Source organism: Pezoporus wallicus, unplaced genomic scaffold (assembly GCF_028554395.1).
Source record: "Pezoporus wallicus isolate ANWC-B61680 ecotype Strahan unplaced genomic scaffold, APGP_CSIRO_Pwel_v1 contig_8705, whole genome shotgun sequence".
Lineage (NCBI taxonomy): Eukaryota > Metazoa > Chordata > Aves > Psittaciformes > Psittacidae > Pezoporus > Pezoporus wallicus.
The window spans coordinates 1,955,069-1,982,256 of record NW_026638439.1 but is presented as its reverse complement, the minus strand read 5'-3'; the positions used below and the strand labels follow the sequence as shown (position 1 = coordinate 1,982,256).

General features: G+C 38.8%; 1 protein-coding gene across 1 annotated transcript in view; it reads left to right on the top strand.

The window, feature by feature from the left end:
* Positions 1-26,785, top strand: part of GTF2I (general transcription factor IIi) — a 78,582-nt gene extending 51,797 nt beyond the window's left edge. Inside the window, exons 14-34 of the mRNA XM_057410705.1 lie at positions 2,141-2,206; positions 5,149-5,332; positions 6,858-6,919; positions 8,889-8,960; positions 9,645-9,828; positions 10,181-10,239; positions 11,772-11,843; positions 12,274-12,457; positions 12,940-12,998; positions 13,666-13,749; positions 14,176-14,271; positions 15,576-15,641; positions 16,494-16,677; positions 17,255-17,307; positions 18,219-18,341; positions 19,187-19,270; positions 20,047-20,230; positions 21,248-21,276; positions 22,689-22,763; positions 23,850-23,888; positions 25,844-26,785. Of these exons, the coding sequence (XP_057266688.1) occupies positions 2,141-2,206; positions 5,149-5,332; positions 6,858-6,919; positions 8,889-8,960; positions 9,645-9,828; positions 10,181-10,239; positions 11,772-11,843; positions 12,274-12,457; positions 12,940-12,998; positions 13,666-13,749; positions 14,176-14,271; positions 15,576-15,641; positions 16,494-16,677; positions 17,255-17,307; positions 18,219-18,341; positions 19,187-19,270; positions 20,047-20,230; positions 21,248-21,276; positions 22,689-22,763; positions 23,850-23,888; positions 25,844-25,902 (2,018 nt within the window). The 3' untranslated portion in view covers positions 25,903-26,785. The remainder of the gene's footprint in view (positions 1-2,140; positions 2,207-5,148; positions 5,333-6,857; positions 6,920-8,888; positions 8,961-9,644; positions 9,829-10,180; positions 10,240-11,771; positions 11,844-12,273; positions 12,458-12,939; positions 12,999-13,665; positions 13,750-14,175; positions 14,272-15,575; positions 15,642-16,493; positions 16,678-17,254; positions 17,308-18,218; positions 18,342-19,186; positions 19,271-20,046; positions 20,231-21,247; positions 21,277-22,688; positions 22,764-23,849; positions 23,889-25,843) is intronic.
* Positions 26,786-27,188: the final 403 nt, after the last annotated feature.

Sequence of the window (27,188 nt, the reverse complement as noted above, 5' to 3'; positions counted from 1 at the left end):
CACTTGTGAGCATGCTAACAAGCAGAGGGAGAGCAGGCTGTGTGGGAGCAGCTTCTCCTAAAACTGCAGCAACAGCTATTCAGAACAATATTATTTATAAACTTTTACATGGTTGCTTTGTAATATGGTATGACATGCTTTTGGCAGTGCTCCCTCTGACGAAAACCAGGCTGACATTTCATAGAATCACAGAATCAACCAGGTTGGAAAAGACCTTTAAGATCATCGAGTCCAGCTGTTCCCCCAGCACTGCCAAGGCCATCACTAACCCATAGCATTGAGGGCCTCACCTACATGGTTTGTGAACACTTCCAGGGATGGTGACTCCACCACTGCCCTAGGCAGCCTGTTCCAGTGACTGATTGAAAGGGAGAGGAAATGGTTTGCTGAGTTTGTCCTGGAGTTTGATGAACTGAAGGTGTCTCAACTCTGAGACAGTTTACTTTGGGTTACAATCTAGTATTTCACAAGTGCCCTTCAAAACCCTTGACCCTGGGCTGTCCATGTGTGTTGACCAGCTCTGCTGAGGAAAGCAGGGTTTCCCCTTTAGGCCACTAAATTCTGACTCATATTTTCCAGACTCTTACTGGAAAGCTGATGCTAATCCATGTTCAAATCCATTGGTCAACAGAAAGCGCTGTCAGAGGTTGTACTGCAGTCAGAACTTCATTTGGCTATACATCTGCAGAGGGGGAAATGTCACAGAAATGACACAGGAATAGAGAATATTGAGCTCAAATTGTTTTTATCATCTAAGAAGCTGTGCACTACAAAATAGCAGCAAAAAGGGTGGCAGAAGCAATTATGTAGATTTATCCACAAGGATGCTACTTCAAAATATAAACAGGTTAATTGGTGTAGGTGATATGCCAAGTGATTAGAATGAAGAGTTTATGTGTGAATGCAAGGCAGTATGCCAAAACACCCTTTCCCCTCTAACCAAGGTCTTATTCTTGCCCACATCTGAAGCATGCTGTCCTGTTTCATGATATCCATGAAATTACATTAGAAAAACATAAGCTTAAACATGAAAACCAAAGTTGTCTGGGTTGGTCTGAGAATGAATATTTAAACCCCTTTCGATACGGACTTGAAATTCAATTCTCTGTGTTGTCTGATATAAGAAATTTTTGACAACTGAAATGTAACAGCTTAGATCATGTCATTTTTTTAACCTCTGTAGCTACTTAGATTCAGGTGTTTGGTGTAAGAAAGAAGGTGTAAGTACACTTGCTTATTAACTCATTCTTCAAAGGCCAGCCAGCATCTGGTACCGTCTACAAAAGAGTTGTGCACTTTCCTAAAAGCATTGAGATAGTACAAAAGGCTCTGAAAACATGTGCTCTCTGTTGCAGGCAGAAAATTAGATGTTAAAATTCTGCTGTTTAATCCAGCTTTCCGTGGAACACACGATTGGATTTGGATAGCTTCTGTTCTGCAGCCTGTATCTGCTTTCAGAAATAGGATTTATGGGGATATTTTGCAACATGAGGACTTAGAGAAATACTGGATTAAGGTAGAGGATTGCACGATGCCTCCTGACCCAGATAGTTATACATAGTTGTGCTAAAACAACTCTGTGTACTGTCTCTAAGCTTTATCAAGCTTCAGTAATTGGGCTTTTCAGCACCCAGATTTAGATAATTATCATCACCAGCTGCAAGATGACTTTACCCCAGTGGTAAGGATAGCTGCTGACTGAGCTCTCAAAGAGAAACCATTTTTGGAAGTTATTTTAGCCTGGTTTGTGGGGTTTTTTTAGACTTGATTTATCATCTGCACAGGTTTAGGAATTAAAGATTTTATTCTATAATTTTTCTTTCTGAATGTATCGATATAATTTAAAGTACAGCCTATAGTATACTCATAGAATCACAGAATGGTTTGGGTTGGAAGCTCACCCACTTCCAACTTTCCACTAGAGCAGGTTGTTCCAAGCCCTGGCCTTGAACACTGCCAGAGACAGGGCAGCCACAGCTTCTCTGGGCAAACTGAGCCAGAGCCTCAGCACCCTCACAGGCACCTGTGTGCAAGTGAGTAGTAAAAACACACTGCGTGTTTCGGTTGGCGGTAACATCCATTTTACAGGAGATTCTCAGTTTGGTTTGTAGTCTGACATGTCCTCCTCTTTTCCCTGCAGAGAAATGGAATGCGCGAATTACAGAGTTGAGAAAGCAAGTTGAAGAGCTGTTTGAGAAAAAATACGGTATGTGTTACACTCCCTTCCAAGCAATTGCCTCTACTCCTTTTCCACCTAAATCACGTGTCTTGTTGGTTCAGGAACACACAAGTGCTGACAGCGCCAAAGGGTTAAATATTATCAGAAGACTTAAATCTGGGGAAAGAAGCTTTTTCAATGAGAAGAGCAATTTCAAAATTGGCACCTAAGTGAGAAACTTTATCTTTCAGTTGTGCTGGGTTTCCTGGAGCTCCAGCATGCTCATGTCTTGGGCACCCGTATTTGAAGAGAGCTGCCTTTTGTTTCTGTATTTATACCGAGTTCTTAAGTGAAATGATCTTTTAAAACAGCTCTGGGGAGAGATTACTACTGATTGACTTTTTCTCTCTGGTTATGATTGATCTGCAGTGAAGCAACATCATATATTAATGGTTCTTGGAGAGAAAAACAAGCACACATCTTAGACTTTGGAATTTGTCTCTAGATGCTGCACCAGATGTATTTTGTGCCCACATATCACAGCCTGAAGGTGTATCATCAAAACTTTCAAAACAAATAGTGGTGCTCCTCTTCTGTGAAAAGTGGAATTGCTTTCATAATGGAACTTGTGATTTGGAGTTACTACATGTTTTGGGTGTGACTAGAGTCTGATATGTAAACAGCCCACTGAAAGCAAGTCACACCAAGTAAAAACAGTTTAGAATCTGATTCACAGTATTTTAATTGCTTTAGAAAGGAGCATCATCTGGGTAAATTGCTTTAATTTGGGTTTCGGTGCTCGCACATAACCAGCCTAAAACTCTCCTGTGGAGTCTGTTGAATACAGAGATATTCTTGACTCTCCATAGCAGGCCATATGGTCTTAAATTATCCCCCTTTTCCCTGTGGATGGCAAAATTTCATTAATTCACAAGCCAGTTCCATATCAGAATCTTTCTGTCTGTATGGGCATGCAATTTCCCGTTTACTGAGATGAGTTATGGATATCCAGCATTCCTAGAATGCTGCTCAGATTTGGTTGCTTCTGTAGCTCCAAAGTGTTCTAGCAGTGTCAGTCACTGTCATCCGTTGCAACTGACATGTATGAAAACAGATTTAGTTTTGTGTTTAGATGTATGCTAAATGGGATTACTTTTTAGTGTGGCTGATATATATGTCTTAATTTATAAAAATAAAAGCTATATTCAAGAGGATTTCTATTGTAAAACATGTAAGGTTACAAATCTAAGAGTCCTCATTGCAATGCTGATCATGTTTTTAGGCTGTCTGAAGAGTTTGCTAAAACATTTGCTGATTTAATAGAAATAGTCTGATTTTTCACTTGTAGAAACGTAGTCGCTTATTTAAACAGACAGGATTTTTGTTACTCTGAAGCTGTTTTTACTTGATGTTGTGTAGTGATTTAGATGTCCTTGATCTTTTTTCCTGTGGCTGTGGTTCACCAACTATCATTTCCATCTGAGGCTTGTCTGCTGAACTTGTTATGCTTCTCGCCACTTGACACAGAAGCCTCCAGGGCTGAAAGTAGCTTTTTTCCCCCATTTCTTGGAAGAGGAATATGACTGCAAAAAAAATGTAATTTAATGAAGAACTGGTGCGATACACGATACACAACAGCTCCTTCAGTGATTGTTCTGCAGCTCCTTTGACGCTAGTTTGAACAGAGTTTCTTCAGTCTATTTGCAAAGAGTCATCTTCAGGTTCATGTCCATCTCTGTGTGTATGGATTCTCTCTCCAGTTTTGGCCATCTTATATTTGGCAGCTGAAACTCAGTCTAGTTGAAACACAGTTCTTAGAGTCCTCACAGACCTCTTAGAGTGTTATCAGAATATAAGACTTAGATGCATGCAGTATTTTCAAAGCTTCCCTGTTTTGTGATAAACATGCCTAGGAACTGTTCTGCTTCCAAGTGGTTGAAAGAGCATGTTACTCAAATGCCTTTAAAACCCAAAGCGTCTTACTGCTTTTAAGAATTTGTGAGTTAATACAAGCATTTTGTATATACCACTGTCAGAACCACTGACTGCTTTCACATTTCCTTAAACTGCTTGAAAAGGTGCCCTGTGGGTAGTTTTGCTTTCAGAAATGACGCAACATCACTGTACTCTAAAATCGGCCTTAGCTTTGCTGTTCTTTCTTCAAATAGTTTCTTGCATCTAATTGCTGGAGCAAACCAGATTGTACCAAACTTTGCAGACCAGTCAGATGGTAATAGAGAGTTCTTGTTGTATGGCCTGCGGAATTAACATACCCCTGTGAGCATAAAGAAAACAGTCCTCTTGGTATTTGCAAGCCATGATGTCTCTGTTTGCCAGCTTTATAGGTGTGTTGGTATGAATACAGTCCTTATAACCTGAAGAAATACACTGAAATTATTTTTCAGCTGTGGGTAAATCTTGTTTTCATTTACTTCAAAGATTTCATTAGTAAGACCGTGCTTTAGAAGTGTACTGTTTATTTCATTAGTGATTCTTTGGCTTTGTAAAATATACCAAAGCTTTAGGAATTCACTCAAAAGAAGGCATGTGTGCCCCTCCTCCAAGGCATTAATGACTCTTGTAACCCAGTAGTAGTAATGAATAGTCATAATCAGAACTAATGAACTGAAACATGCTTGGTTTATAATTAAGTCCAGATAACTTCATCTGTCAAAACGTGCTGTTAAACAAAACCAAAATACTGTTAAACTTTGCTGTAGCAGGTGCAGTCTCTGTTATTAAATGTTTACAGGGTAAAGGGAAAAGCCAATCTGCATATGTAGGCAGGTCTGCAGCTTGTTTACTGTGAATTAGAGTAATTTTGCTATAAAACAAAACCAGCCCCCTTCAGTGAATGCTTGCATGTTTGAATGTGTTGAGGGGGTTGTTGCCTGTTGCTGGTTTTAATGTTTTTCAGAGTGATACCAAACAGATAATTTGAGCAGAGCCACGAGCCAGTCTAACGATTTTATTCTCCTTTTATCTTGAAGCACAAGCTATAAAAGCAAAAGGTCCTGTGTCCGTCCCATACCCACTCTTCCAGTCACATGTGGAAGACTTATACGTGGAAGGGCTGCCAGAAGGAATTCCCTTCAGGCGGCCATCCACCTACGGCATTCCCCGTCTTGAGAGGATACTTCTAGCAAAGGAGCGGATCCGGTTTGTGATTAAAAAGTAAGGAATTTTGTATTTGTGTCCCTGTATTACTCATTGTTTTCTGCTGAATCCACTCTGCTTCATTTTGTTTTCCAGAACTTCCAAACTTCAGTGGTGGCTGAGATCTAGACAGGTCTCTTCAATAGTACAGACTTCTTGTAATGAACAGATCTCTTTGTACTATTTTAATCATTGATACTTGTTGAAAGCCATTGACTTGGGGATGTTCTATGCTATCCGAGGATCCTGGCCTAAATTTTAGCTTGTGCCTTTATTTTTTTCTTGCTGGAATGCTGTATCAAGGTGTCTATGGCTGTATCTGCATATAGGACGTCCCATGGCTGGCTTGAGGACAAAATAGCTATTGGCCTGTGATTTACTTGGATCCATATCCTTATGTGTCTGGAGGTAGATTAGATAGTGTACATGAAGGGAGGGGACCTTAGATGTATGTAGAAACTGCTTGAGGGCTCCACAGCCTGCCATAGCAAGCCTGGCAGCGTATTGTCTGCCTTGATAGTGAGGCCATGAGATGCTTTGGACACCTTTCTTCTGCTTTTCCTCCTTTCTTCCCTTGGTGTCTTTTCTAAAAGAACCCCGACATTACTTTCTGCAAATGCAGGTGGGATTGGAAGGGAGCCTGGATGGAGCCTGAATTCAGGATATGCAGGGAGAGCTGCCGACACCTGTAGATGCTGAGTGCTGGATCTCTGAGCTGCAGAGCACTTTGAGACCCAGTACTGTGGAAATGACTGTGGCAGACTGATCCGCAGCTTTGGTCATGGGTGGTTATTTACCTTTGACAGTTTTGTGCTTCACTTCAGACAGATGTGATGTTTCACACCACAGAAGCTTCATTTACAGCTGAAATAGAGCTTCTGTGACTAACAGCTGACATTTTACTGTTGTTCAGTGCTGTAGCCAAATGTTTTTCAAGCGAATAGCAATGTGCTGATTGCAGTGGTCAAGTTTATGTCTCTGCCTGCTGCATTTAGCACAGATGCTAGCTTCTTGAACTTAGATGTGTATATTCATCTATATGTCATCCTAATGCCTACAGATAACCAGAAGAGATGAGAGTAGATCTACCTTTGTCTTACTTGTCAAAAAAAAACAGTTCAGCTCAGTGAGAAATGTCAGAATTTTTAGATTTTTGTGATTTTCATGTAGGTAAAACTCAATATATTTGGGGAACAGAAATGTCTGCTTTGAGATTTTCATTTTTTAAGGTTAAATTTTTGATTGGATCTTTGTTTCTAATGAAGTGCATCTCGGGCTTAAGAGATAGTTTTAATGTCATCTGCATGTTAACATGAAATGTTGTGACTCAGCTGCATATGGTAATGGGCATGAAAAATGTTTTTGTCAGTAGGGTTTCAACCAGCTCTAGAACACTTTGGTGTTAACTGGAATTTAATGTTGGGGGTCTTGATGTCCCCTGTTTTGTTTCAGTTTTGTGATCCTTCAGTGGTAACCTGAGGCTGTAACTACTGGTTTATCGAAGTGTATGTCACTGCTGAAGCATGTATCTTTCATCTTTTAGGCATGAGCTTTTGAATTCAACACAAGATGCGCCATTGGACAGACCTGTTGCAGGAGATATGTGTGAGTTGTGCAAGTACAGTATGATTGCCTGTTACTCATCTTCATAGTGGTGTCTGTAGTGGTCACCATTATAGTAGTTTCTACCATTTATTTTTACTAATAACGCATTGCAAATAGTTCCTCTTGTTTTACATCTCCTTTAGCTGCCAGGTGAAAGCAATATTCCTCTGACTGTACAAGCCAGTGCTGCTAACACTGTTATCAAATGATTTGATTCAGCTGGCCAGAAACAAAAACAATGAGCTAAGTGTTACTCTGAGATATGGAGAAAAAGCAAAGTTGATAGATTTTACTGGCTAGAAAACTGTATGATGGAATAATTGCTTTATAAGGTACTTACCAAAATTAGATTTAACTGAAATTCAGTAATGAACATAGTGGCTACAGTAATATTTATTATTGTAGAATCTGACTTGCTTGGATCATGGGACTTTTTATTATTCCGTTTTCACACAGCATTGCAAAGAAAATGTATTCTAACCAGTTTTGCAGCAGATGCATGCTCTACAGTGGCGGCCATGAGCTCATTTCCCTTCAAGCTGAGAGAAAAAAGTTCAATATAGAAAGAAAAAACACAAGTTTTAAAATAATGGTGTCTTTGTATGGGCAATAGTTCGGAAATTACTTTTCTGGACTTGTTTTTTTTCTTCAGTTGTATTCTACTGTCTCTTGGGCTTCAGGGTGGTTTTTAATTGTCCAATTAAACTAAGAGTTGAAAGCTTCTGTGCCTGAACCAATGGTAGCGGACAAATTGCTCCCAACCCCAAAATGCTAAGTGGCAACCTCAGCCTGGTTGAACTGTGAGTTTTTACTAGCACCAGAGAAATTCTTGGTTCAGATAAGGATGCAAGCATATAAATGGTAGTATCTGCACTACTGCAGCACCATTATATTCTGTTATATACTGATAGTCTTCTGTTGTAAAAAGTGTATCAAAGACTGTACTTAAAGTGAACATTACAGATATGAATTATGTCATGAGGGTGTCACTTTAACGTGTGTAGGAATTAAACTTTTCCTGCAGTCTAAGTTAACCTAGTGTCCTGACTCTTAATAACTTGCTGTTCCTTCAAGCACCAAATTTGACTACAAAAATAGTAGGTAGGCTGATGACTGAGTCATAAACCTAACTGTACTCTTACGTAGGTTTTAAAATTGGCCTTTTTCTCTGTTTTTGTTGTATTTAATACGGTTATACTGAAGACAAAACAGGTACACTATGTATCCCGTAAAACCCCTGTAGCTAAGGGGGGTAACTCATTTTAATGGCACATTTTAAGAGTCACTCTGTGCTGCTTGCTTCACTAGCTTGTGATGATAGTATATTCATGTGTGCCCCCTGCATTATTTCTGAGAGGACATCTGTGAAAACTATGATCCTATCATAGGGATAAGAAGACAGGAGCTGTCTGAGCCTCCTTTCCCTCAGTTTTCTTTTCTCCCTGTTTGGATTCCCTCTTTCCCAGTAGCTCTGCTGCTCCTTGTGTCTGCTACCATCTCAGGAGAGAGCTATGGAGCACCAGCCCCTGTTCTCAGCTCCTTGTGGCTCCATGTCCAGTGTCCTGCTCTGTCCATAGCCCCTACTAGCCTGTGTCCTGAGGAGAGGAATGGGATGGGTGCAGAAGCTGTAGTTTGGTTGGCAGAAGGAAGATGATTTGCATTTGCATTCCTGTGGGAAGTAGGCTTGTCAGGAAGATTTTATAAAATGGCCTCAGCTCTGATGCCCTGAGAAGGCTGATACTGGCTCCAAGAAAAGCCAGTCGAGCAGTAATGATTTGGTTCAGGAGTGACTGGAGAAGTATAAGCTAGGTTTTCCTAGTTCCAGGTTGAATCCATACTTCTTCTGCATAGTATTTTCTGTGTTATTGGGAAATGCAGGATGGTTGTGCATGCTATAAGCTGAACGACTGAAAGTACAACCAAAATGATAGGGAATGTTCTTTTTGTTCTGTGTCACTCTCAAATACAGTGAAAGAGGAGTGGCTTGCCAGAATGACCAAACTGAGAAAGACGGTAGATCAACTCTTCTGTAAAAAGTTTGGTGAGTTCAGTATTGCTGTTTTCTTTTCTGGCTTTGTATTTCTTGAAGGTTGCTTTCCTAATTTCCTTTGACCATCTACATGAAAGAGACCTTTGATCAGTGTTTTCAAATATTTACAATCCTGGCACTTGAGTGAAGAACAATGTATTTCTTTACTGCTTATGCAACCAGGTAAATTCATCGTTTAAAAAAGTATGTCTTGTATTTACAGCTCTTCTCATTGCTCTCAATTCCATCCTGTTTGGTTACTTTTTCCTTTGATGGGGAATAAAACAACCATTTACTTATTTATATCCATTAGTATTAGAATACTTCTGGGTGAATTTTCATGTTCTCTCCAATATAAAAAAAAATAGTCAGCTTCAGAAGAGCTAGAATAAAATGTTGTGTCATGCTCTATAATAGATTAAAACCTTCAGATAAAACTATGGCTTTATGCCCCAGTGAGGAACCCGGTAATCTTCAGTTAGCATTGGGCCTGCCCGATAGCAACATGATACAATAGGGTAGATTCTTATGGGTTTGATGTGCTGAGATTTGGACTCTCTTGTGTTTAGATATCCTACATTGTCCCTGGTTCTGAGATAACGATTACAACAGCCTGAAGAATCAGTAGCTTAGCTAGCTTTTGGTAAAGGTTGATGGCTGAACTGTCCGGTTATTGATGTATTTTGTTCTCAACAGCCGAGGCCTTGGGGAGTACTGAGCCTAAAGCTGTTCCGTACCAGAAATTTGAGGCCCATCCTAATGACCTTTATGTCCAAGGGCTGCCAGATAACATCCCCTTTAGGAGTCCTTCCTGGTATGGAATCCCTCGCCTAGAAAAAATCATTCAAGCGAGCAACAGAATAAAGTTTGTGATCAAGAGGTACGTGTTTGGTTTAATGCATGAACATGTTTGTGGTTGGGGTTGTGTTGTTTTGGTTGTTTGGATTTTTATTTTAACAAAGAGGCCCAGCAAAGCTTCCTTCGTGTCATCAAGCAGTTGACTTCATTAAGTCATGAAGCATTCAGTTTCTAGTTGGCAAATAGGCAGATTAAATATTCTGCATTATAAAGTGGCTATATGCAATTTGGGCAAGTCTTCCAAAATATCTTTGTAGTGTTCGCAAGTGTGAAATGCATAATAGAAAAAAACAAACTTTTCCATTCTTTTCAGGGTAGGTAATGGTATTTAGTTAATGTCAAGAACGGGCAGATTATTTGTTTTCTGGTTGCAGGCCAGAGCTTCTAAGTGTCTCTTCAACTGAAGTTATTCAGCCCAAGTCAAACACCCCAGGTAAGACAGGTGCTGTCTCCAGGTGGGAATGGAAGGGTTTGGTGGGGAAACGCATTTGGATCAATGTAACAGTTTTCAAGAAGTGTGGTGAGTGTGCTGACATGCTCTTCGTGAGGTCTGAAAAGAATAAATTGATCATTATGAGCATGGATGGCTTTTTGCCACAGATGTAGAGCAGAAGGAGACGGCAGCATTGGAGTTGGTTTAGGGTGGTTTTTTTGTGGGGTTTGTTGGTTGGTTTTGTTGCCAAAATCCTGATTGTCACCAGATTTGACAGTGAATCAGTAGCAGCATGTGTCAATGGTAGCAGTAAAAAAAGCAGCTAATAGAATCCTCTTTCTGAAAGAACTGATGCACAAGGATCATGATTCTTAAAACTCAGACTGTTCGTGTGTTCAGAATGATGTTTCTTTTTTTACCCTTATTTCACTGTATTTTTCACTAACTTCTCAGTGAGCCTGGTGTTACCAGTGCCCACAGAGCTTACCAGGGTCCAGGCAAACACAGCAAACGTTCTCTTGGGATAGAGCCCAGTGAAAACCATTTTTCCCAGGCAGCGGCTGAGGATCTTATTGAAGATGCAAACTTCATGTTGCTAAAGAATATTAGACCTTTTTTAAATCGAGGTATTACTCTGTTGCAAAGTCATAATCCTGTGCCCTCAATAGATAGTGTGTGAACAGCAGTTTAATTTCTTAAGGTACATCAGTCAGTCTGATTCCTTTGTTGGTAAGACCACAACATGTGAACAGTATAAACACATGTGCAGGTGTTAAGCAGCTGTGAAATCTATCACGTGAGTAGGACAGATTGCAAAAACTATTAATGCATCTTGCCTTGAAAAATCCTAGAAGCTAGAAATAAACTAGGTCAGGTAATTTGTTAGTCCTAAATATGATTTGGAAACAAAAAAAAATCCTGTATAGCTTCCTTCATGCATGCTTTCCACAACTCTGGTTCTACCTCAGGAGCAGGTAATTGTTATTTGTGGGTTATGATAAAAAAGTAATGAACTCTGATGCTGTTTGTCAGAAAAGAAGTGCTTTTTATCGCTGCTAGTGTTCTTTGCTTTCTTCTCTGGCTAGTGCTCCTGTAATTGGCTTTTATTTGCAATAGAAAACAGGAGTGAAGATGATTTTATTTTTTTTAATGCTAATCAAAATGTTTAGCAGAGCACTCCTTAAATCCTCATCTTTTATTCTAAAGAGTGTTATTATGCACAATGATGAATTAATTCCAGTCTGTAAAAGCCACTAGAATAATTTCTTCCTGTGTTTGAAGGTTCTGAAGATCAAGTTCTCCTGCTTGGGCCAATGACTGAAATACGTAACTACATTTAAACAGATTTTTCCATTATGTAGAAGGAATTGCGTGTATCGTTTAAGCTGTCATTAATAATCATTCTTCATTGTGTGGCCTTGTTGACTGTGATTGTGTTGATAGTTTTACAAGTTACTGTGTTAAAAGAAATGTGTTTGAATGTATGTCTTTATCAGAACTTGGTAATATTCTGACATATATCTGGTTTTCAGTGAAAGAAGATTGGAATATCAGGATCGCAAAGCTAAGAGCGCAAGTAGAAGAGATATTTAATACGAAGTTTGGTAGGTTAAATGTTAAATGAACTGTTTCATAATTCTGCTGCATTTTAAAATTCTTCTGTGAAAAGAGTTTTAAATTTTACTTATTTAAACATCAGAAATGTACCAGGACAGATACGGAAATCTTGACTCCTCTTGCCTATTTTTTACTGACTCTTCCCTGTAACTGACATAAATGACTTTATAACAACATCCTAGGCCTAAGAAAGTTCTCAGAAGAAAATATTAGGCACTGCAGGCTAAGGTGTTACCTGTAATAAGATGAACTAAGTCCCCATTTGCAGATTTTCTACAGAAAATAATAGAAAATCTGATTAAATATTTCTCTTGGGTTTGTTTTTTATTATCTGAGTAGCAGAGCTTCTGTAAGATCACTTGAGATGAAATACCACCCATTTGAATGTGTGAACTCTCATCAAATCTCTATTTACAGGCCAAGCTCTGGGGCTTTCAGAGGCAGTGAAAGTTCCCTATCCTGTATTTGAATCAAACTCTGAGTACTTGTACGTTGAAGGCTTGCCAGAAGGAATCCCCTTCCGGAGTCCCACGTGGTTTGGAATTCCACGCCTTCAAAGAATTGTCCGTGGGAGTGGCAAAATCAAATTTGTTGTTAAAAAGTATGTTTGTAATTCAGTTATTTTTACTCCTGATTTTGAAGTTATTTGATTTGCTTTAGGCTTTAAATGTTACCTAAATTCTGTTTCTATGAAACAGAACATTTTGCATGTAATTTATCTCATGAAAGGATATACTGTTTTAATAAATTTATATAGATGTATAAATTGCACAATTCATGCCGGAAGGATCTGGCGAGTAAATGGTCTTGTTTCTGGAGGCTTTTTTCCCTTCTTTTGTTTTTTTTTCCTTTAAATAAGTCCAGAAGAACATTCCAGGGTATAAAATGTAGCTTAAAAGTGATAAAACCTTTTGTGGTTTGTAATAGATGGAGAGTCACCCATGCTTCTAGCAGAATTCCATTTTAGAGAGCTGATGTTACATAAATTGGAGCTCAGCTGAATTCCCAGAAATGTGTAGCATTTGGCTGTATGTTTTTTTGTGCGTGTGTAATTGATTAGATCATGTCCTGTTCAACTTTTAGGCCTGAGCTTGTCACCTCCTATTTGCCTCCAGGACTGGCTAGTAAAATAAACACTAAAGGTAAACAATTAAGTATTATTTGCTGCCATCAATTCACAAGTACTTATTTTCCTCTTCCTTAGCAGATTGAGAGGTCTTTCAAAAATAGGGGTGTTGCAAACAAAAGGCATCATTTACGATGACCTAGCATAGTAGCCTCTAAACCTGCTGTTATCAGAGAAAGTTATGCAAAACAAATATAATCTACTTTTAGCTGAGATTATTCCAGTACAGAAAATGGAATTTACCTGATTTCAGCAACTTTCATTTTGCTATTAATGGCCTAAACCGTAAGTAATTTACAGCTGTGAACTGAAGGAAATAACAATGAAGTTTTGTAAGAAAAGAATAAAAAAGAAACTCTTTGAAGTTGTCATAAAAGATTCAGAAGTTAACAGTTTTGTTAATAAAAAGTTCCAAAGCTGTCCTTCACAACGAAGTCTTCTGAGTTAGTCAGTGAAAGCTGAGGTGTGATACCTGCCTTTTTTGAGTGTACTAAGCTCCGTTTTTAAGGATGTGAGTGCCTCTGTGTTGTTCAGGATTTACAATGCAGACTGTACTTAGTACAGGTACAAGTGATTCTTCAGTCTGCTGGAGCTTGCAGAATCCACCTGCTTTTTCATTACTGGTGCAGGATTTCCATTCTAGAGGGTTTGTACATTACACCTTATATTATGTTGATTTCCAGCAATGAGTCCAAATTGTTCAAAAGGATCACAGAGTCCTGCGGGTAACTCAGCTGTTCCAGAGATTGAAGTTACTGTTGATGAAGGTATGGAAGAAGTATCATTAAATATTCTTCTAATGTTCTTCTGTTCTTCTAATGTTTTCTGTTGTTCTCAGTTTTCAAAGCCCATAATTAACACCTCATATGAACCTCATGTGGCAAACACAGTTTTATTTTTCATTTTTGAATAATTGGGTAGATGATAGTTATGTAAAATGTTGGAGTTAGACAGCTTGCTTGGGCCTTTCATTCCAGGCAGAGATGTGGGACTGATGTAGTCCTAAGCAGAGAAATGACAGACATGATCAGTAGTGTCAGATGCTTAAATACAATCCTATAAGAACTTTTTGATGGGTTGTTTGTTCTACTCTTGATTCAGTTTTCTCTAGTAACCAAGTTTGATGTGTTGTTCTTTTCATATGATGGCTTGCTTGTGCTCTCTGCATGAATATCTTTAACACCTTTTTACAGGTCCTAATAAACCACAAACAGCAGATGCTGGAACCAATTCTCAGACCAATGGGTCCAATATGACTTACAAGCCACGAAGAAAAGAGTTTTCTTTTGGTAAATATTGTGGGAATTAGCACACATGCATTCTATTAATGTCGGTACTGAAATTTCTGGTGATTGCCTATAAGAGAGATTTTGAATTCATGTTTTGTTGTACACTTAGTGAATGACTGAAGTTCTTGTTTTCATGTAAATTCAGGTCTTTGTCATGTAGAATAATCTGCATCAGAAAAATCCTGGATGCTCTATGGAGAATGCTGTACAAATGCAGTGCTAGTCCACTAGCTCTTATTAATGTAGGTTCAAAATCAGTCCCTTTCTGCTTCTGCTCTGTTGTTTCAGTGCTGCAGATCCTTGAAGGACTTTTCTGGTGCACAGCACCACCAGAGCACAGAAACCCAGCTGAGATCTGATGTTGTGCATGAACTTTAATAAGCTGATTTTGCACAATTACCATTATAGGCCTCTCCAGTTCTGGAAAATCGGTATAGGAAAAGCCAGACAGGACTAGAAGTCATGTAGTTGTGTTGTTCTATTCATATAGAAGTTTGTTGTATTTGATTTATTTTATATGTGTGCATCCTTTTTTTAGTCCTATGATCATAAAACACGAATCAAAAGGAATTCTTTATTCCTGCTGTGTAGGAGTTTAAAATTAATGTAAGACACCGATTTGGTGCAACTCCTCCTTTTGGCATGGGCAGTATTCGTATTCAGAGTTATGTAGAGTTTTCTTAGCCTTGCTTGTTATTGTTAGAAATAGGCTTTTAAAAGACAAGAAGTCTGCAACTGTTTAAACTTTCAGCTGAGTTTCTCATTTTGTAGACCCGCTACAGACCACTTTTGCAGCCACAAGTAAACTGGTTTAGGAAATGCTGCTGATTTCTGTCAGAAACAGCATGTCTAGCTAGATGGACACTTAATCTTACCCACTGAGGATGAAACTATGCTAGAGTTTGTGGTTCTCTAGAGAGAGGCATGTTTCTGGGCTGTGCCTCTGAGCATGTGAAGAACTTTCTGCCACTATTTTGGGTGCTGGTTCAGATTAATAGATTTTATGGTGCCTGATACTGTAAATTTGGATCACCTTTGGATTAATTTCAATTTTTTATCATCTTTCCTTTATCTAGTAGCAGTATATTTCAAAGCTTCAGGAAAATGAGGATTGAAATGGATATAGGTTTAGACCACAACAGAATGTTTCAGTGCTGTTTGCAGAATGAAAGCCACTTTGCACATTTTACTGTCATAGTAAATAGGTTATCAAGCATAAAAATGTATTAAACATTTGTTAAAATGCTTGTCAAGGACTGATGTGTTGTGTGTGTGTTGATTTAATTCTAATTTCTTCCTGGCAGAGGCGTGGAATGCCAAAATCACTGACTTAAAGCAGAAAGTCGAAAATCTTTTTAATGAAAAATGTGGTAAGTTTATCGATTCCTTTTTACTGAGATGTCTTTCTTATGAACAGGCAGTTAGATGTATGAGAGAGAAGTTCACATGTTTATTCCAAAGGTCCTGCAGTCCTTGCATACTGTAGGTAATTTCTTACCTAAGTTCATTCTCATGTAGTTTGCTTACAATTCTGCATCACATTTCCACTACTTACTTTATTTGGGTTTGGAAATTGAGAAATTGTAGTAGTTGGATTACTGCTTCTTTAATGATCCAGAGGCATTGTGAATCCACATGCTGGAACATCTTTTTAAGCTTTCTTCATTCTGCTTATGAGTTGGAGCTTTGTATGACTTCAGCCTCAGCATGACTCAAAATGTTATGGATGGTATCTGGAGAGACATGCTCTGGTTATCCCAGTGCTGCTTCTAGTGCATGCTGTTTGAAAGCTAATCACTTTTGAAAGCATTGACTTCTCATTATTCTTCTGATTTGGGTTTTTTAGCTCAAGAGCACTAATCTCAAACGGCCTTTGTACTGCTCTCTAGAAGAGACAGGGACAGAATGCATTGCCCTTAAAGTGGAGTACAGATGGCATAGTCTTGTACACAGACCAAGCCAGTGGCATGAGCTGGGTGCAAATAATTCGTTTTCAACTGCAAATTCTGATCAGATTTACTGCAACAGAATGAGTTATGTTTAAGACTATTAATTTTATTCCTGCCTACTCATAGCTGTCACCAAAAAAAGGCAACGTGTGATGGTTTCACGTAATCTGTCATGTATGTGCCAACTATTACATACTATTTCTACCTGAGGTTTTCCTTTTTATATACACATCAGTTATCTCAGTGGTCACTTATTGCTCTGTTGTATTTCAGGTGAAGCTTTGGGGCTGACTGAACCGGTGCAGGTGCCATTTGCGTTGTTTGAATCGTCCCCGGAGGTTTTCTGTGTGGAAGGACTACCCGAGGGGGTGCCATTCCGCCGACCTTCTACTTTTGGAATTCCAAGACTAGAGAAGATCCTGAGAAACAAATCTAAGATAAAATTCATTATTAAAAAGTAAGACTCCCATATGTCTTCAGTAATCCATCCTATGAGAATTGAAATGTAGACCAAAAAAATGAAATTGGGTTGCTGAGTTGCTAAATTACTCCATAAAATACACACTGCGATATCCTCAGTAAATGAGGAAATGGTCAGAAAGTTCTTGTAGAGGTGGAGCAAGATACAGTAAGTTCTTTGTTCTGAAAGTCACTCACAACCTGTTTCGGGAAGGAAGAGCAAGGCTAGATTCCTTGCTCTTCCATTTCATTTATCAAATCACTGGTTTAGTTCCTGGTGTGTGGAGCAGTAGGGGATTACTCGTAAAACTTGCTTGCAGTTTTTTTGAGCTGTGAGGTGGAGATTCATATATTGGGGGTTGTAAGAATTTACTTTTATTGTCTATAATAGGTTTACATGTGCCAGTGGCAAGAGAAGTTGTGGAGCCTCTCAGCCATTGTATTCTTGGCTGTTTGGGTGAGAGGATATCCCTTAGTTCCTGTCTTTAATAAATTGCTATTAGAAAGTTTTATTTTCTTTAATGCTGATAAATGTAATTGTATTCTTCTACATGAAATGTTCAATCTGTTTGCAGGCCTGAGATGCTTGAGGCAGCTGTTAAGGAAATTTCTGCTAGAAGCCCCCAAAGTGAGTTCTGCAACTGCTTAATGTTCTAGATAACTGTCTTTTTCAAGGATTCACTACGAATCAGGAGAGCTGCATGGTGTTAACTAATTCCTGAAAGATTCATTCTGCATTGTGGGTTGGTTTATTTTGTTTGGTTTGTTTTTAAGATGAGCAAAGCACCAGTTACAGTTTAAATGCAGCTTTAGCAAGAGAGTATTACATTTTTTGAGGTTGCTCACAATAATCATGCTTCTAATATGTTCTTTACTCCCTTTTTTGAAAATGTAACAAATAATGTGTGATCCACAGAAGTAATTCAGGTCTAGAGAGAAATTATTTGTTTCTACTATGTAGGTCATCTAAATGACAAGTGCGCCACAGATAGGCATGCGGATAGCGAGTAGGAAATTGTGTCAGGCAGGTCATGGGTTAAAAGTTTTCAATCATGTTTTTATCTGTTCTTATGGGTTGTCAAAACTCTGCTGAGTTACTTGAGCTATGCTAGCTTGTGCCATTGGACAGTGGGGCTCACAAACATAACTGTAAGGGATTTCTCTTCTGAATGCACACAAGGAACACATGGGTCAGTAGGTGTTACTGAATTAACTGCAAGTGCTGTGATTTTTCTGTTAATAAGAATACCAAAATATATGCTCCACATACTTCTCTTTTCCTTAACAGTCTTTTTAGAAAACCAGATAGGTAAAGATGAACATTTTCTTTAATCTAGCTCTTCCTCCTTCCAGGTTGGAAAGACAGAGTACCTTCAATAAGTATGTCTCATGGGAAGCTGCTCCCATTTTGAAAATGGAACTGGGTCCACTTTGAAAACTTGGGAAACATCTGTCATTTTGCAATATTTTTTTACATCTGACATTCAAGATTTTGGGCTCTCTACAAATGTTTTTTTACATTAACTCCCTTACTTTTAGGTAAAAATAATTCATCAAATAAACCCGATACAGCAAGCACCCCAACAAACACAGTGGTGAACACAGCGGTGAACACAGCTGCAGGTGTTGAAGATCTTAACATCATTCAAGTAACTATACCAGGTGTGTATACCGGCTGATCTCACATCATACTTTGTGCATATATTCTTCATAACACTTGTTTAGTCTGATGGAGTTTTCCTACAGTCAAGCTGATTCGCTGAAATACAAATACAGTAAACAATGAGCACAACTTAGCATTCTGTTTTTACTAAGACATCTCTAGAATATTCTTGGTCCAGCCCCTAGTTAAGAAGTATCCACATTTTTCCCTTTTTTTTTTTAATGGCATAAAGTAAATATGGACTTGCAGTTTTCTGGCAACTTCAGGAGAGCTACTCAGACTGAACTGAGTAACCATCCAGACTCAACTGCTTTGTCTTAACACTGATTGCTGCTTTCTCAGGCATATTTCACTTTCAACGGTGAGAAACGTTGCATGTTGTGAGCATCTACTGAATAGTCACTTTGCTTTACCTTTCCCCACCGTTATATGTATTCTAAGAAAATAAAATGTAATTTGTAGGTATAGATTACGTTTTCAAAATTATCTCTAGACAGCAAACCTACATTCATCTGTGGCAGTGTTTAAGGCCAGGTTGGATGCGGCTTGGAGCAACCTGGTGTAATGGAAGGTATCTCTGCCAGTGGCAGTGGAGTTTGGAACTGAATGAATTTTAAGGTCCCTTCCAACCCAAACCAGTCTGGGATTCTGTGATTTATTATCAGCCACCTATTTTTGTGTATTTCTACAATTCTGTGTTGCTGCTAAAGCTAGGGGAGAAGTCGGTGCCTGTTTTTGAAGCATTTGGGTAAATCTGCTTTGAGTAAACACACAATGGTACACAAGCTTCAGGGGAAAAATAAAATCTGCTTAATTCTGGTGCTATTCTAACAATTTCTTCCAGATGATGAAAATGAGCGACTGTCAAAAGTGGAAAGGGCCAGACAATTGAGAGAGCAAGTCGGTGATCTTTTTAGCCGGAAATTTGGTAATTGCTTCTTACTCCCCATTTTTACGTAGGTGTAAATGCAATGAATGTTTCTCATGTTGAAGTTACTGAATCATCCCAGTGGATGAAATAGCTGATCATTAAAATAAACAAATTTGAGAACTGTATATGAATGTTTTCCTTTGACTTCAAAAAGAACCTTTTATGAGTGAAGTAGCTTGTTTGGTGGTTTAAACAAGCAATCTTAAGAGTATGGATTTCGTTCTGTTCCTCCCCTCCTTTTCCTGCTTGTTTCTGTGTAAACATGGATGAAATATTATTTTGCTGGCAATCCATGAGTCATCTTAGTGCTTCATCATCCTGACCTCTTAATACTTGGGACTGGAATAATTTTAAATATGCAACATAATCTTTTTGCTGTGTATAGTTTTCGTATTTGCGTTGTAGAGGAATAGTGACCTGGATTTCTTCATCTGAAATTCCTTTGCTAATAGAGTTAAGTTGCTTTTGTGGCAGGAAACGCCTTGTTTTCCTTCATGTAGCTATTGCTTTGCATATCCTGTTCTATACCTTTTTTTAGTAAAAGAAGAATCTGTGTTCTTTCTAAGGTGAGCTTTCAGAGTTGGGTTGTAGCTAACACTCTCATGGTAATGTTCATGAGTGTAATTCGGATGATTCACTGTCATGTGACCTCTCAGTTTCTGATCTGATAGAAGGCTTGGGTTTGCATTCAGGTTCTTAATTGTCTGAGGATTTTTCCTTCAATGTAATTATAAATACGTAGACTAGAAAATAAACATGATTTTCTCATGTAGGTGAAGCCATTGGTATGAATTTTCCTGTGAAAGTCCCATACAGAAAAATCACCACCAACCCTGGCTGTGTGGTGGTGAATGGGCTGCCTCCTGGTGTGGCATTTAGAGCTCCCAGTTACCTGGAGATCAGCTCCATGAGGAAGATTTTGGAATCCGCAGAGTTTATCAAATTTACTGTCGTTCGGTATGTAGTTGCTATCAGTGAGATTGTTCACATGTTGCAAGAACTGCCCAATTCAGTTAAGTAGATCTATTCAGTCTAGCTTGAATAAATTGAGATTTAAAAGAATAAAAGTTGTATCAGGTCAAACGAAGCCCAGGTGTTCATTGCATGAATGAAGCTGGTAACTCTTTGAAGGACACTTCCAATTTAGTATGACAAAGGGCATGTTATTAATATTGCCTAGTACAGCAAACTGTCTTTTGAGTTGAAATCTATTCATATTATATATATGATAGGAGTCCTAAAGTGCTGTGGGCCTTGCTCTCCGATTTATCAGATCAAGTTTTGAGACAAGTCCAGAGCTTGTTGGCTCTTAACAGTAAATAGTATGTTTGTAGTAGTATTACCATTATTATTTTTTAAATATTTCAGATAAGAATCCTGAGTTAAAATAAGCCCTTTGATAAGGGCTTTTTTCCCTACCAAATGGGTTTATCTACAATATTTAAAAATACAGTATTACCCAATTACATGATAAATTAATTTTGTCTTTGTATATTTCCATAGACACGTATGCACGCGTATATATATGAAGTATATTTGTATGCATGAAGCAGAATAGATGAAACTTTGGCAGCATGCTAAGAAGGAGTTCAGGAATTGAAATGAAACATCAGTTTATGTAACTTCTCAAATCACAGACTGCTTCACAGGAGTCCAAAAGTTTCAGTTTCTGTGTAAAGAGATTGACATTTCTTCAGTGTATTTTACGAAGGGGTCTGAATTCTCAACCCTTGATCATGAAGCATTTCAATTGAAAGGACTCTTGCTTGATACCTTTTGTTTAATTGAGTTACATGCTGGTGAACAAGCCACAGTGCCCAAGAGCTGCTGAGATAGTTCCCTCTGGTTTGTTTGACTTCCTGTTCATTTTTAGCATGATCTGTTACCGAAGGTGAGGGTGCTTTGGCAGGGAGACCCCATGCAGTGTATTTTAGAGTCAGTAATATTTTTTTCATTATTTTTCCTTTTTTACAGACCATTTCCAGGACTTGTGATTAACAATCGTAAGTATTTGAGATGCTGATGGCAAATGTATTTTTGTAACTTACCCAGATTTGTTTTCTACGTCTTGGCTTGGTGGTTAAGTTCCGTGTATAGCTCTTGTCTGCGTCTGTCTCATTAAGCTTTCCTGACTAAACCTGCATGTGCAATTAACTTGAGAGCAGTGTGCTAAATTTACAGAACAGCATAATGTTCCGTATGCAGATGAAAATGCAAGACACTGATTTGTGTATTTTTCAGCTGCAGAGTCCCAAAGAGCTTTAGGACCCTGACTGAGCAACAGACTTACAGGGGACTTGCCTACATTTTAGGTTCAGATCCATCACAGTAGCAGTTAATAGGCGAGAACTTTCCAATAGCTGCACAACCATGTTCCAGTGAAAAACTCTGCATTGTGCTGAAACTGCAGCAGTTTAGAGGGGCAGAGTGGCAAATTTGGCCCTGTTAATGAAATTGTTTGGGGGCTTCAAATATAAAAAGGTTTTGGTATTTTCAAATATAAAAAGGTATTTTGGTATTTTGGTATATTTCAATTTGGTATTGCCTAAAATAATTGTGAACAGGCTTTCTAGATCTTTTCTAAGGAAAAAAAGCCAAGCTGCAAAGCACTGTTATTAGTGTCACGTTCTTGTGTCATGTTCTGTCTGAGCCAACGTCAGCTTTGAAATTCAAAGGCTAAATAACCTACTGTCATTAATTTGGCCTTACCCAGCCTGAGCCTTAGTGACCCGGCATTCAGTCATTTGCATTCAGCCACCAGTATATTCCAGTTAACGTGCTGAGGTCTATGAACTGCAAGTATGACGTGTTCTCAGGAGCTAGTAACTCACACCAGCCTGCTCGCCCATCCTAGGCATGCCTTCTTAGGGGGGAAAGAGGGAACCTTCCAGGCAGATTATTGTGTAATAGCATTTCCAGAAAACTGAACTGGAAAGAATCTATTAAACTGTTCAGCATAACTGTCAGCTTGTTTTGGGACTGAAGTAGCTAATACTCTGAGTAAGAGCAACATAGATAACTGATCACCTACCATCACTGGAGAAGCAGGTTGGTCATTGAAGACACGGGTTTGTGCATCATCCATGTTCATGAATGATGATCAAAATGAACTGATATTGATAGACGCCAAGGTGAATGATTGAAAGGCTCTGAGCCTACTGCTTATAGGTATGATGCTTTTATCTTCTGAAGAAGAACATGTGGGAACTTCAAAGAAATTTTTGGTGCTTGCAGGCAAGATAGGGAATGGCTTTTGTGTAACAAAAACTATTGACCTGCAGCTCAATCACAAGTGTTAGCAACCTGTTCATGCAACAAGTTTCAGGATTTGCATATTCAAGAAATAAGACTGTCCTTGTGCTACATGTGGCCCATTTTCATTGTGAAGTTAAACAGTGGTTATGTCTAATCTTAGAGCTGATGGAAAAAGCTGAAGCAGAAGCACCACCAACAGCACCAACAACGGCACCAGCAGCACCAGTACTACCAGGTGATGCAGAGTGTGATGCATGTCCTGGCAGGAGGGGTAGGCTATAGAGTTCTGGATCTTATTGGCAGATGACATTAGTAGTCATGTCCTGGCTATGCGCTGCTTGTGATGAGACATTTCATTTTGACAGATGGTGTGCAATGGTGACTTTTATAGCTATTAAATATTAATAACTTAATAGAAAAAGCTGTTGCTTCCTTCAGGCTGTATCATTGGCGTGTTCCTTAATTTGATTTTGCAGATGATGAGTGAGCTGAAAAGGATGAGTATGGGCAATTTATAAAGCCAATTCAGTATCCATTTATTGAGGTCTGCTTAACTCAAAGTGTGTTTATGTGTCTGCACTAGATGGTTGCTCACCCAAGTGAGGTTTGCTCATGTAACATAAGTACCTCAAACTGGGTCGTGATGGCACTTGTGCTCACTGTGCAGTTCTGTGACCCCTGTTAGGCTGTGTCTCGACTGCACACGCATCATCTCTCCTAGTGTGGATGGAGAACTCAGCTTTGTGCTGTGAATAGCTAGAGTAAATGTGATTGAGCAACTTCCTGTTGACCCTGTATAGTTTCTAAATGTTCACAGACCTTTCAAAAATATCTATTGCAAATTGCTGTAGTGCAGGAAAGGCTTTTGCAATTGAGTGAATAAAGTGTTACTCAAAGAAAATGGGAACCTGAAAGCAAGCATTCAATAAGCATTTTAAGAGTATGGGACACTTGTATGGTGAAAAGAATTATAAAGGAAATTGCTAGCTCCCTTCTTTACATTTGGAGGTAATGGAAGGGATGAAAACAGCTGCTTATGGTCAGTGGACTTGCTGTAGTCTATCTGTCCTTAACACACCCACAGTGATAAAAAGGTTAAATGGCTTTCCCATCACCTGCTCATCTATAACCCATCAACACAGATAATGGAAAAATCATTATGAAATTAAAACACATTTATCTCAAAGATATTTAAGTCAGATCATAACAGAAAGAAATGAGGCACCTTCTTCAGGGAAAACCTAATTTCTAAGATATTTGATTCATGTTGTTTAAACTATATTTGTATTCATTTGACTGTATTTTCTCTTTTTCATTTAAGAGCCAGCTGACCCAAGCCAAATGGAAGTGTCTGTAAGAGGTAAGTGTTTGTCTTCAGCTATTGACAAATATGTCAGGTGATCTTGAACAAAGGTGTGTATTTTTCTTTAAAGGAGCCAGGTCAACAGAAACAGGACTTTTATTGGTTCCTAGGACATTTTTTCATCCGATTTAATATCCTGCTGCATCCTGTGAAAACTACTGCAGTAGAAGTTATTATTCACATAGTTTTATAGAGGAGTTTTAAGAATTGTTGTTCTCTTTTGGTGCGTCATGACTATATATAAGCTTTGATGGATTGTTCATATCCTGAGCATTGCATCTAGTTATTCAGCACAGTAGTTTCCACAATTTGTGTAAGTGAATGATTACCATCATCAGGAACTTTGAATGTCATGTTGGCCTGAATATACTGCGTTGGGGAGGGGGACTGTTGTTTTTCTTCTGGAGCTTAACCTCTGAAAAAATCCAACAAGCACAACCAGAATTACTGTTGCACACTCAGCTCCAGGTTCACTCCGAGTGTTGTGAGTACATCTTTCTCAGAGTGTGGATCAATTTTACTGCAGCAGTCGAGGCAAAAAGTTGGAGTCACGAAAGAGCTGAGCTGCAGATTTTAACCTCACAGTTGGAACATCAGAAGTCTTTATAATGCCAAAACTGTGTGGGATCATTGAAATTGTTAGATGAAGGGAATACCCAGAATACCTTCATGTGGAGGAAATCTAGCTATGGACCATCAAAGTGACGGTTTTGGAGAAACAGAAAAGCAGGTTTTGAGTTTCTCATCCAAAACTGGATTCAGACCCAGTAACTAGAGGAATGAGCTTGAGAAAAAGCGTCCACTTGCTAAAGAACTCAAAATCACTTCAGAACTAGGCTGGAAGGTATAAAATGATCATGTGGTGGAATGGCTTGGCTTTGTAGTGATGAATTACCCTAGCCCCAAACCTTCCAAACAACTTCAGTTGAAAACCAATTTCCTTCCAACATCGTACTCTCTGTTTATAAAAAGAACAAAATCAGGCCCCAGGTTGTATAGACACTGCTGTACCAGCACAAGATTTCTTTGATTTACCTCCAAGCATCCTGTGAACAAGAAAAAGCAAAGATTTTGTAATGAAGCCTTGTGGAAATGAAAAAAAAAATATCAAAAGATGATGAATGCTTTAGCCAACAAGATAAAGTTTCCTTCCCTCTTTGTTTTTTTTAAACATACCATAATGCAATATGTGATAGCATGCAGTGAAGAAGAAAAAGTAGCTAACGTCAAAAAATTGCTTTGGACAGATTGAAATACAGTAATGCAAAATCTGTGTCTAGTTGAGAAGGAGTCCTACAGATGAAAAAGAAATCTGGGAAATAGTGCTGTAAGAACAGGAGTTAGTGCTGGGAATGTTAATGTAATAACCCAAAAGGCATGACTTGAGCTCAAGTAGGAGCCGATGTTGTGAGCTAGCTCTGGAAGACAGCATCTTAAATAACATGAAATGGTGCTCTTGCCTGATGTATTTGAAGTAACGGGCTACAGACTCACCTGTGAGTGTTTGTAAAGCTTCACCCAGCATCACATATACAATGAGTTGTTGGAAGGAAAGAAGGAAGGAATGATGGTGGGGATTGACAGACAGGAGGGAGAAGGACTGAAGAGCAGGATGCAGACCAAACCAGTGCTACGACTTTTTTCCTCACAGTCCTTTTATCAAGTACTTTTCCAGTTTCATACACTTCTAACGCTGGTTTTAATTTTAGCTCTTTAAAAACGAGAGTTCTCTAAGATCCCAGGCTGCTTTACATTGAAATGAATGTCGTAATTTCTGCAGAATCAGACTGTTGTGAATACATTTTCATTTATCCTCAGTAGTTTAAAAGGATAAATCAATGCTTTTCATACTTTTCATGGTTTTTTTTTTTTTTTACTTAAGTACAACAGTAACAATGGAATTGGTTGGGAAGTTTCCTTTTTTCTTTATTCATTACTGCTTTTTTCAACAGAAATTACAGAAACAGAAGAAAATCCTCAAATAAAGCAAGAGCCAGACCCAACGTGGTAGACCTCATCAGTGCTGGGTAAGAGAATTTAGTCTATCTTGAAGTCAATACCTTTTAAGGTAGGATGTTTTTTGTCATTTGGGGTATCAGAAGAGGTCTGAGATACAGGACTGAATGCCAAAAGGTACCAATTCTTATAAATTATGTCATTTGTCTCAGTTCTCAGCTATAAAATGGAGGATGTTTTCAGTACCTTACCCAAATGCCATGTAAAACACACTGCTCAGATTTGGGAGGCAGGCAGCCCTGGCAAAATGTGGCCTATAAGGAAAAATGGGTGATGGTAATTACATTGCTCAGAGGCAGAATAAATGAAGGCTTAGGGAATTAGTGTTTATGAAGAGCTCTGACACAGTTATGTGAAAGAGCAGCATTATTGTTGGTATTTCCAATGTATTTCCAAACTGTAACTGAGCAGGAAAGAGAAAAACTGCACTCTAATTGCAGTGTTGTCTAAGCTTGGGACACTTGGTAAGGCTATTAGCTGTGGTGACAAACCAGCTTCTTTAAAAGGTTTTTTTTTCTTTTCCATTAACTTTTATGAAAAGCTTAGTTTAATTTACAATGCAGAAATGTCCAAAATTTTTTGTTACACTATTTTAAACTCCACATATTCCTAAAACTGACATTTTGATGGAGGTGGAAAGCAGTACTAGCAATGCTGGCGTGTCACCAGATGTAAAAGGCTGACCCACATGGTTGTGAGTCTGCTTCATTCAGAGAAAATGCCAGTTTTTAGCTACCGCAGCTCTGTCATGCTTTCTCCTGTTTCAGTTTTTAGATAATATTCCAAACCATGTATTTTCCTCATTGTGTAGTGTTTGATACTTCACTAATTTGATGTGATTGGTACCAAGTTGGCAGCATTTCTTTAGTACACTTGAGCTGTAAACACTCCAGTTTAGTAAGAAAAGAACATGGTATTTGTCTTGGAGGTCTGGGAACTGTAACAGTTCTGAGGGCACAGACAGCCCACCCACAAAACCAGGCTCTGGGTCTTTATCACTCTCAGCTGCTCAGGCCAGCAGAAATAATGTGGTTTGCCCTTCACATGAGGCTGTGGGTAGGGGAGCTGGAGCCTGCAGATTCAACTCCTGGAACCATGCAAGTTTTGAAGACTAGGACACTCTTGGCCATGGCCCTTTGTCCATGCAGGAGATGGGATAAGTGGCTGAAGAGACAAACCCAGACATGATTTGGTAGAAACTTGCAGAGGCTGAAACAGCTGCACCACTGAGAACTGGATGTAAAGCAATGGTGAAGAGGTGAATTCTGCTTTGGAAATATT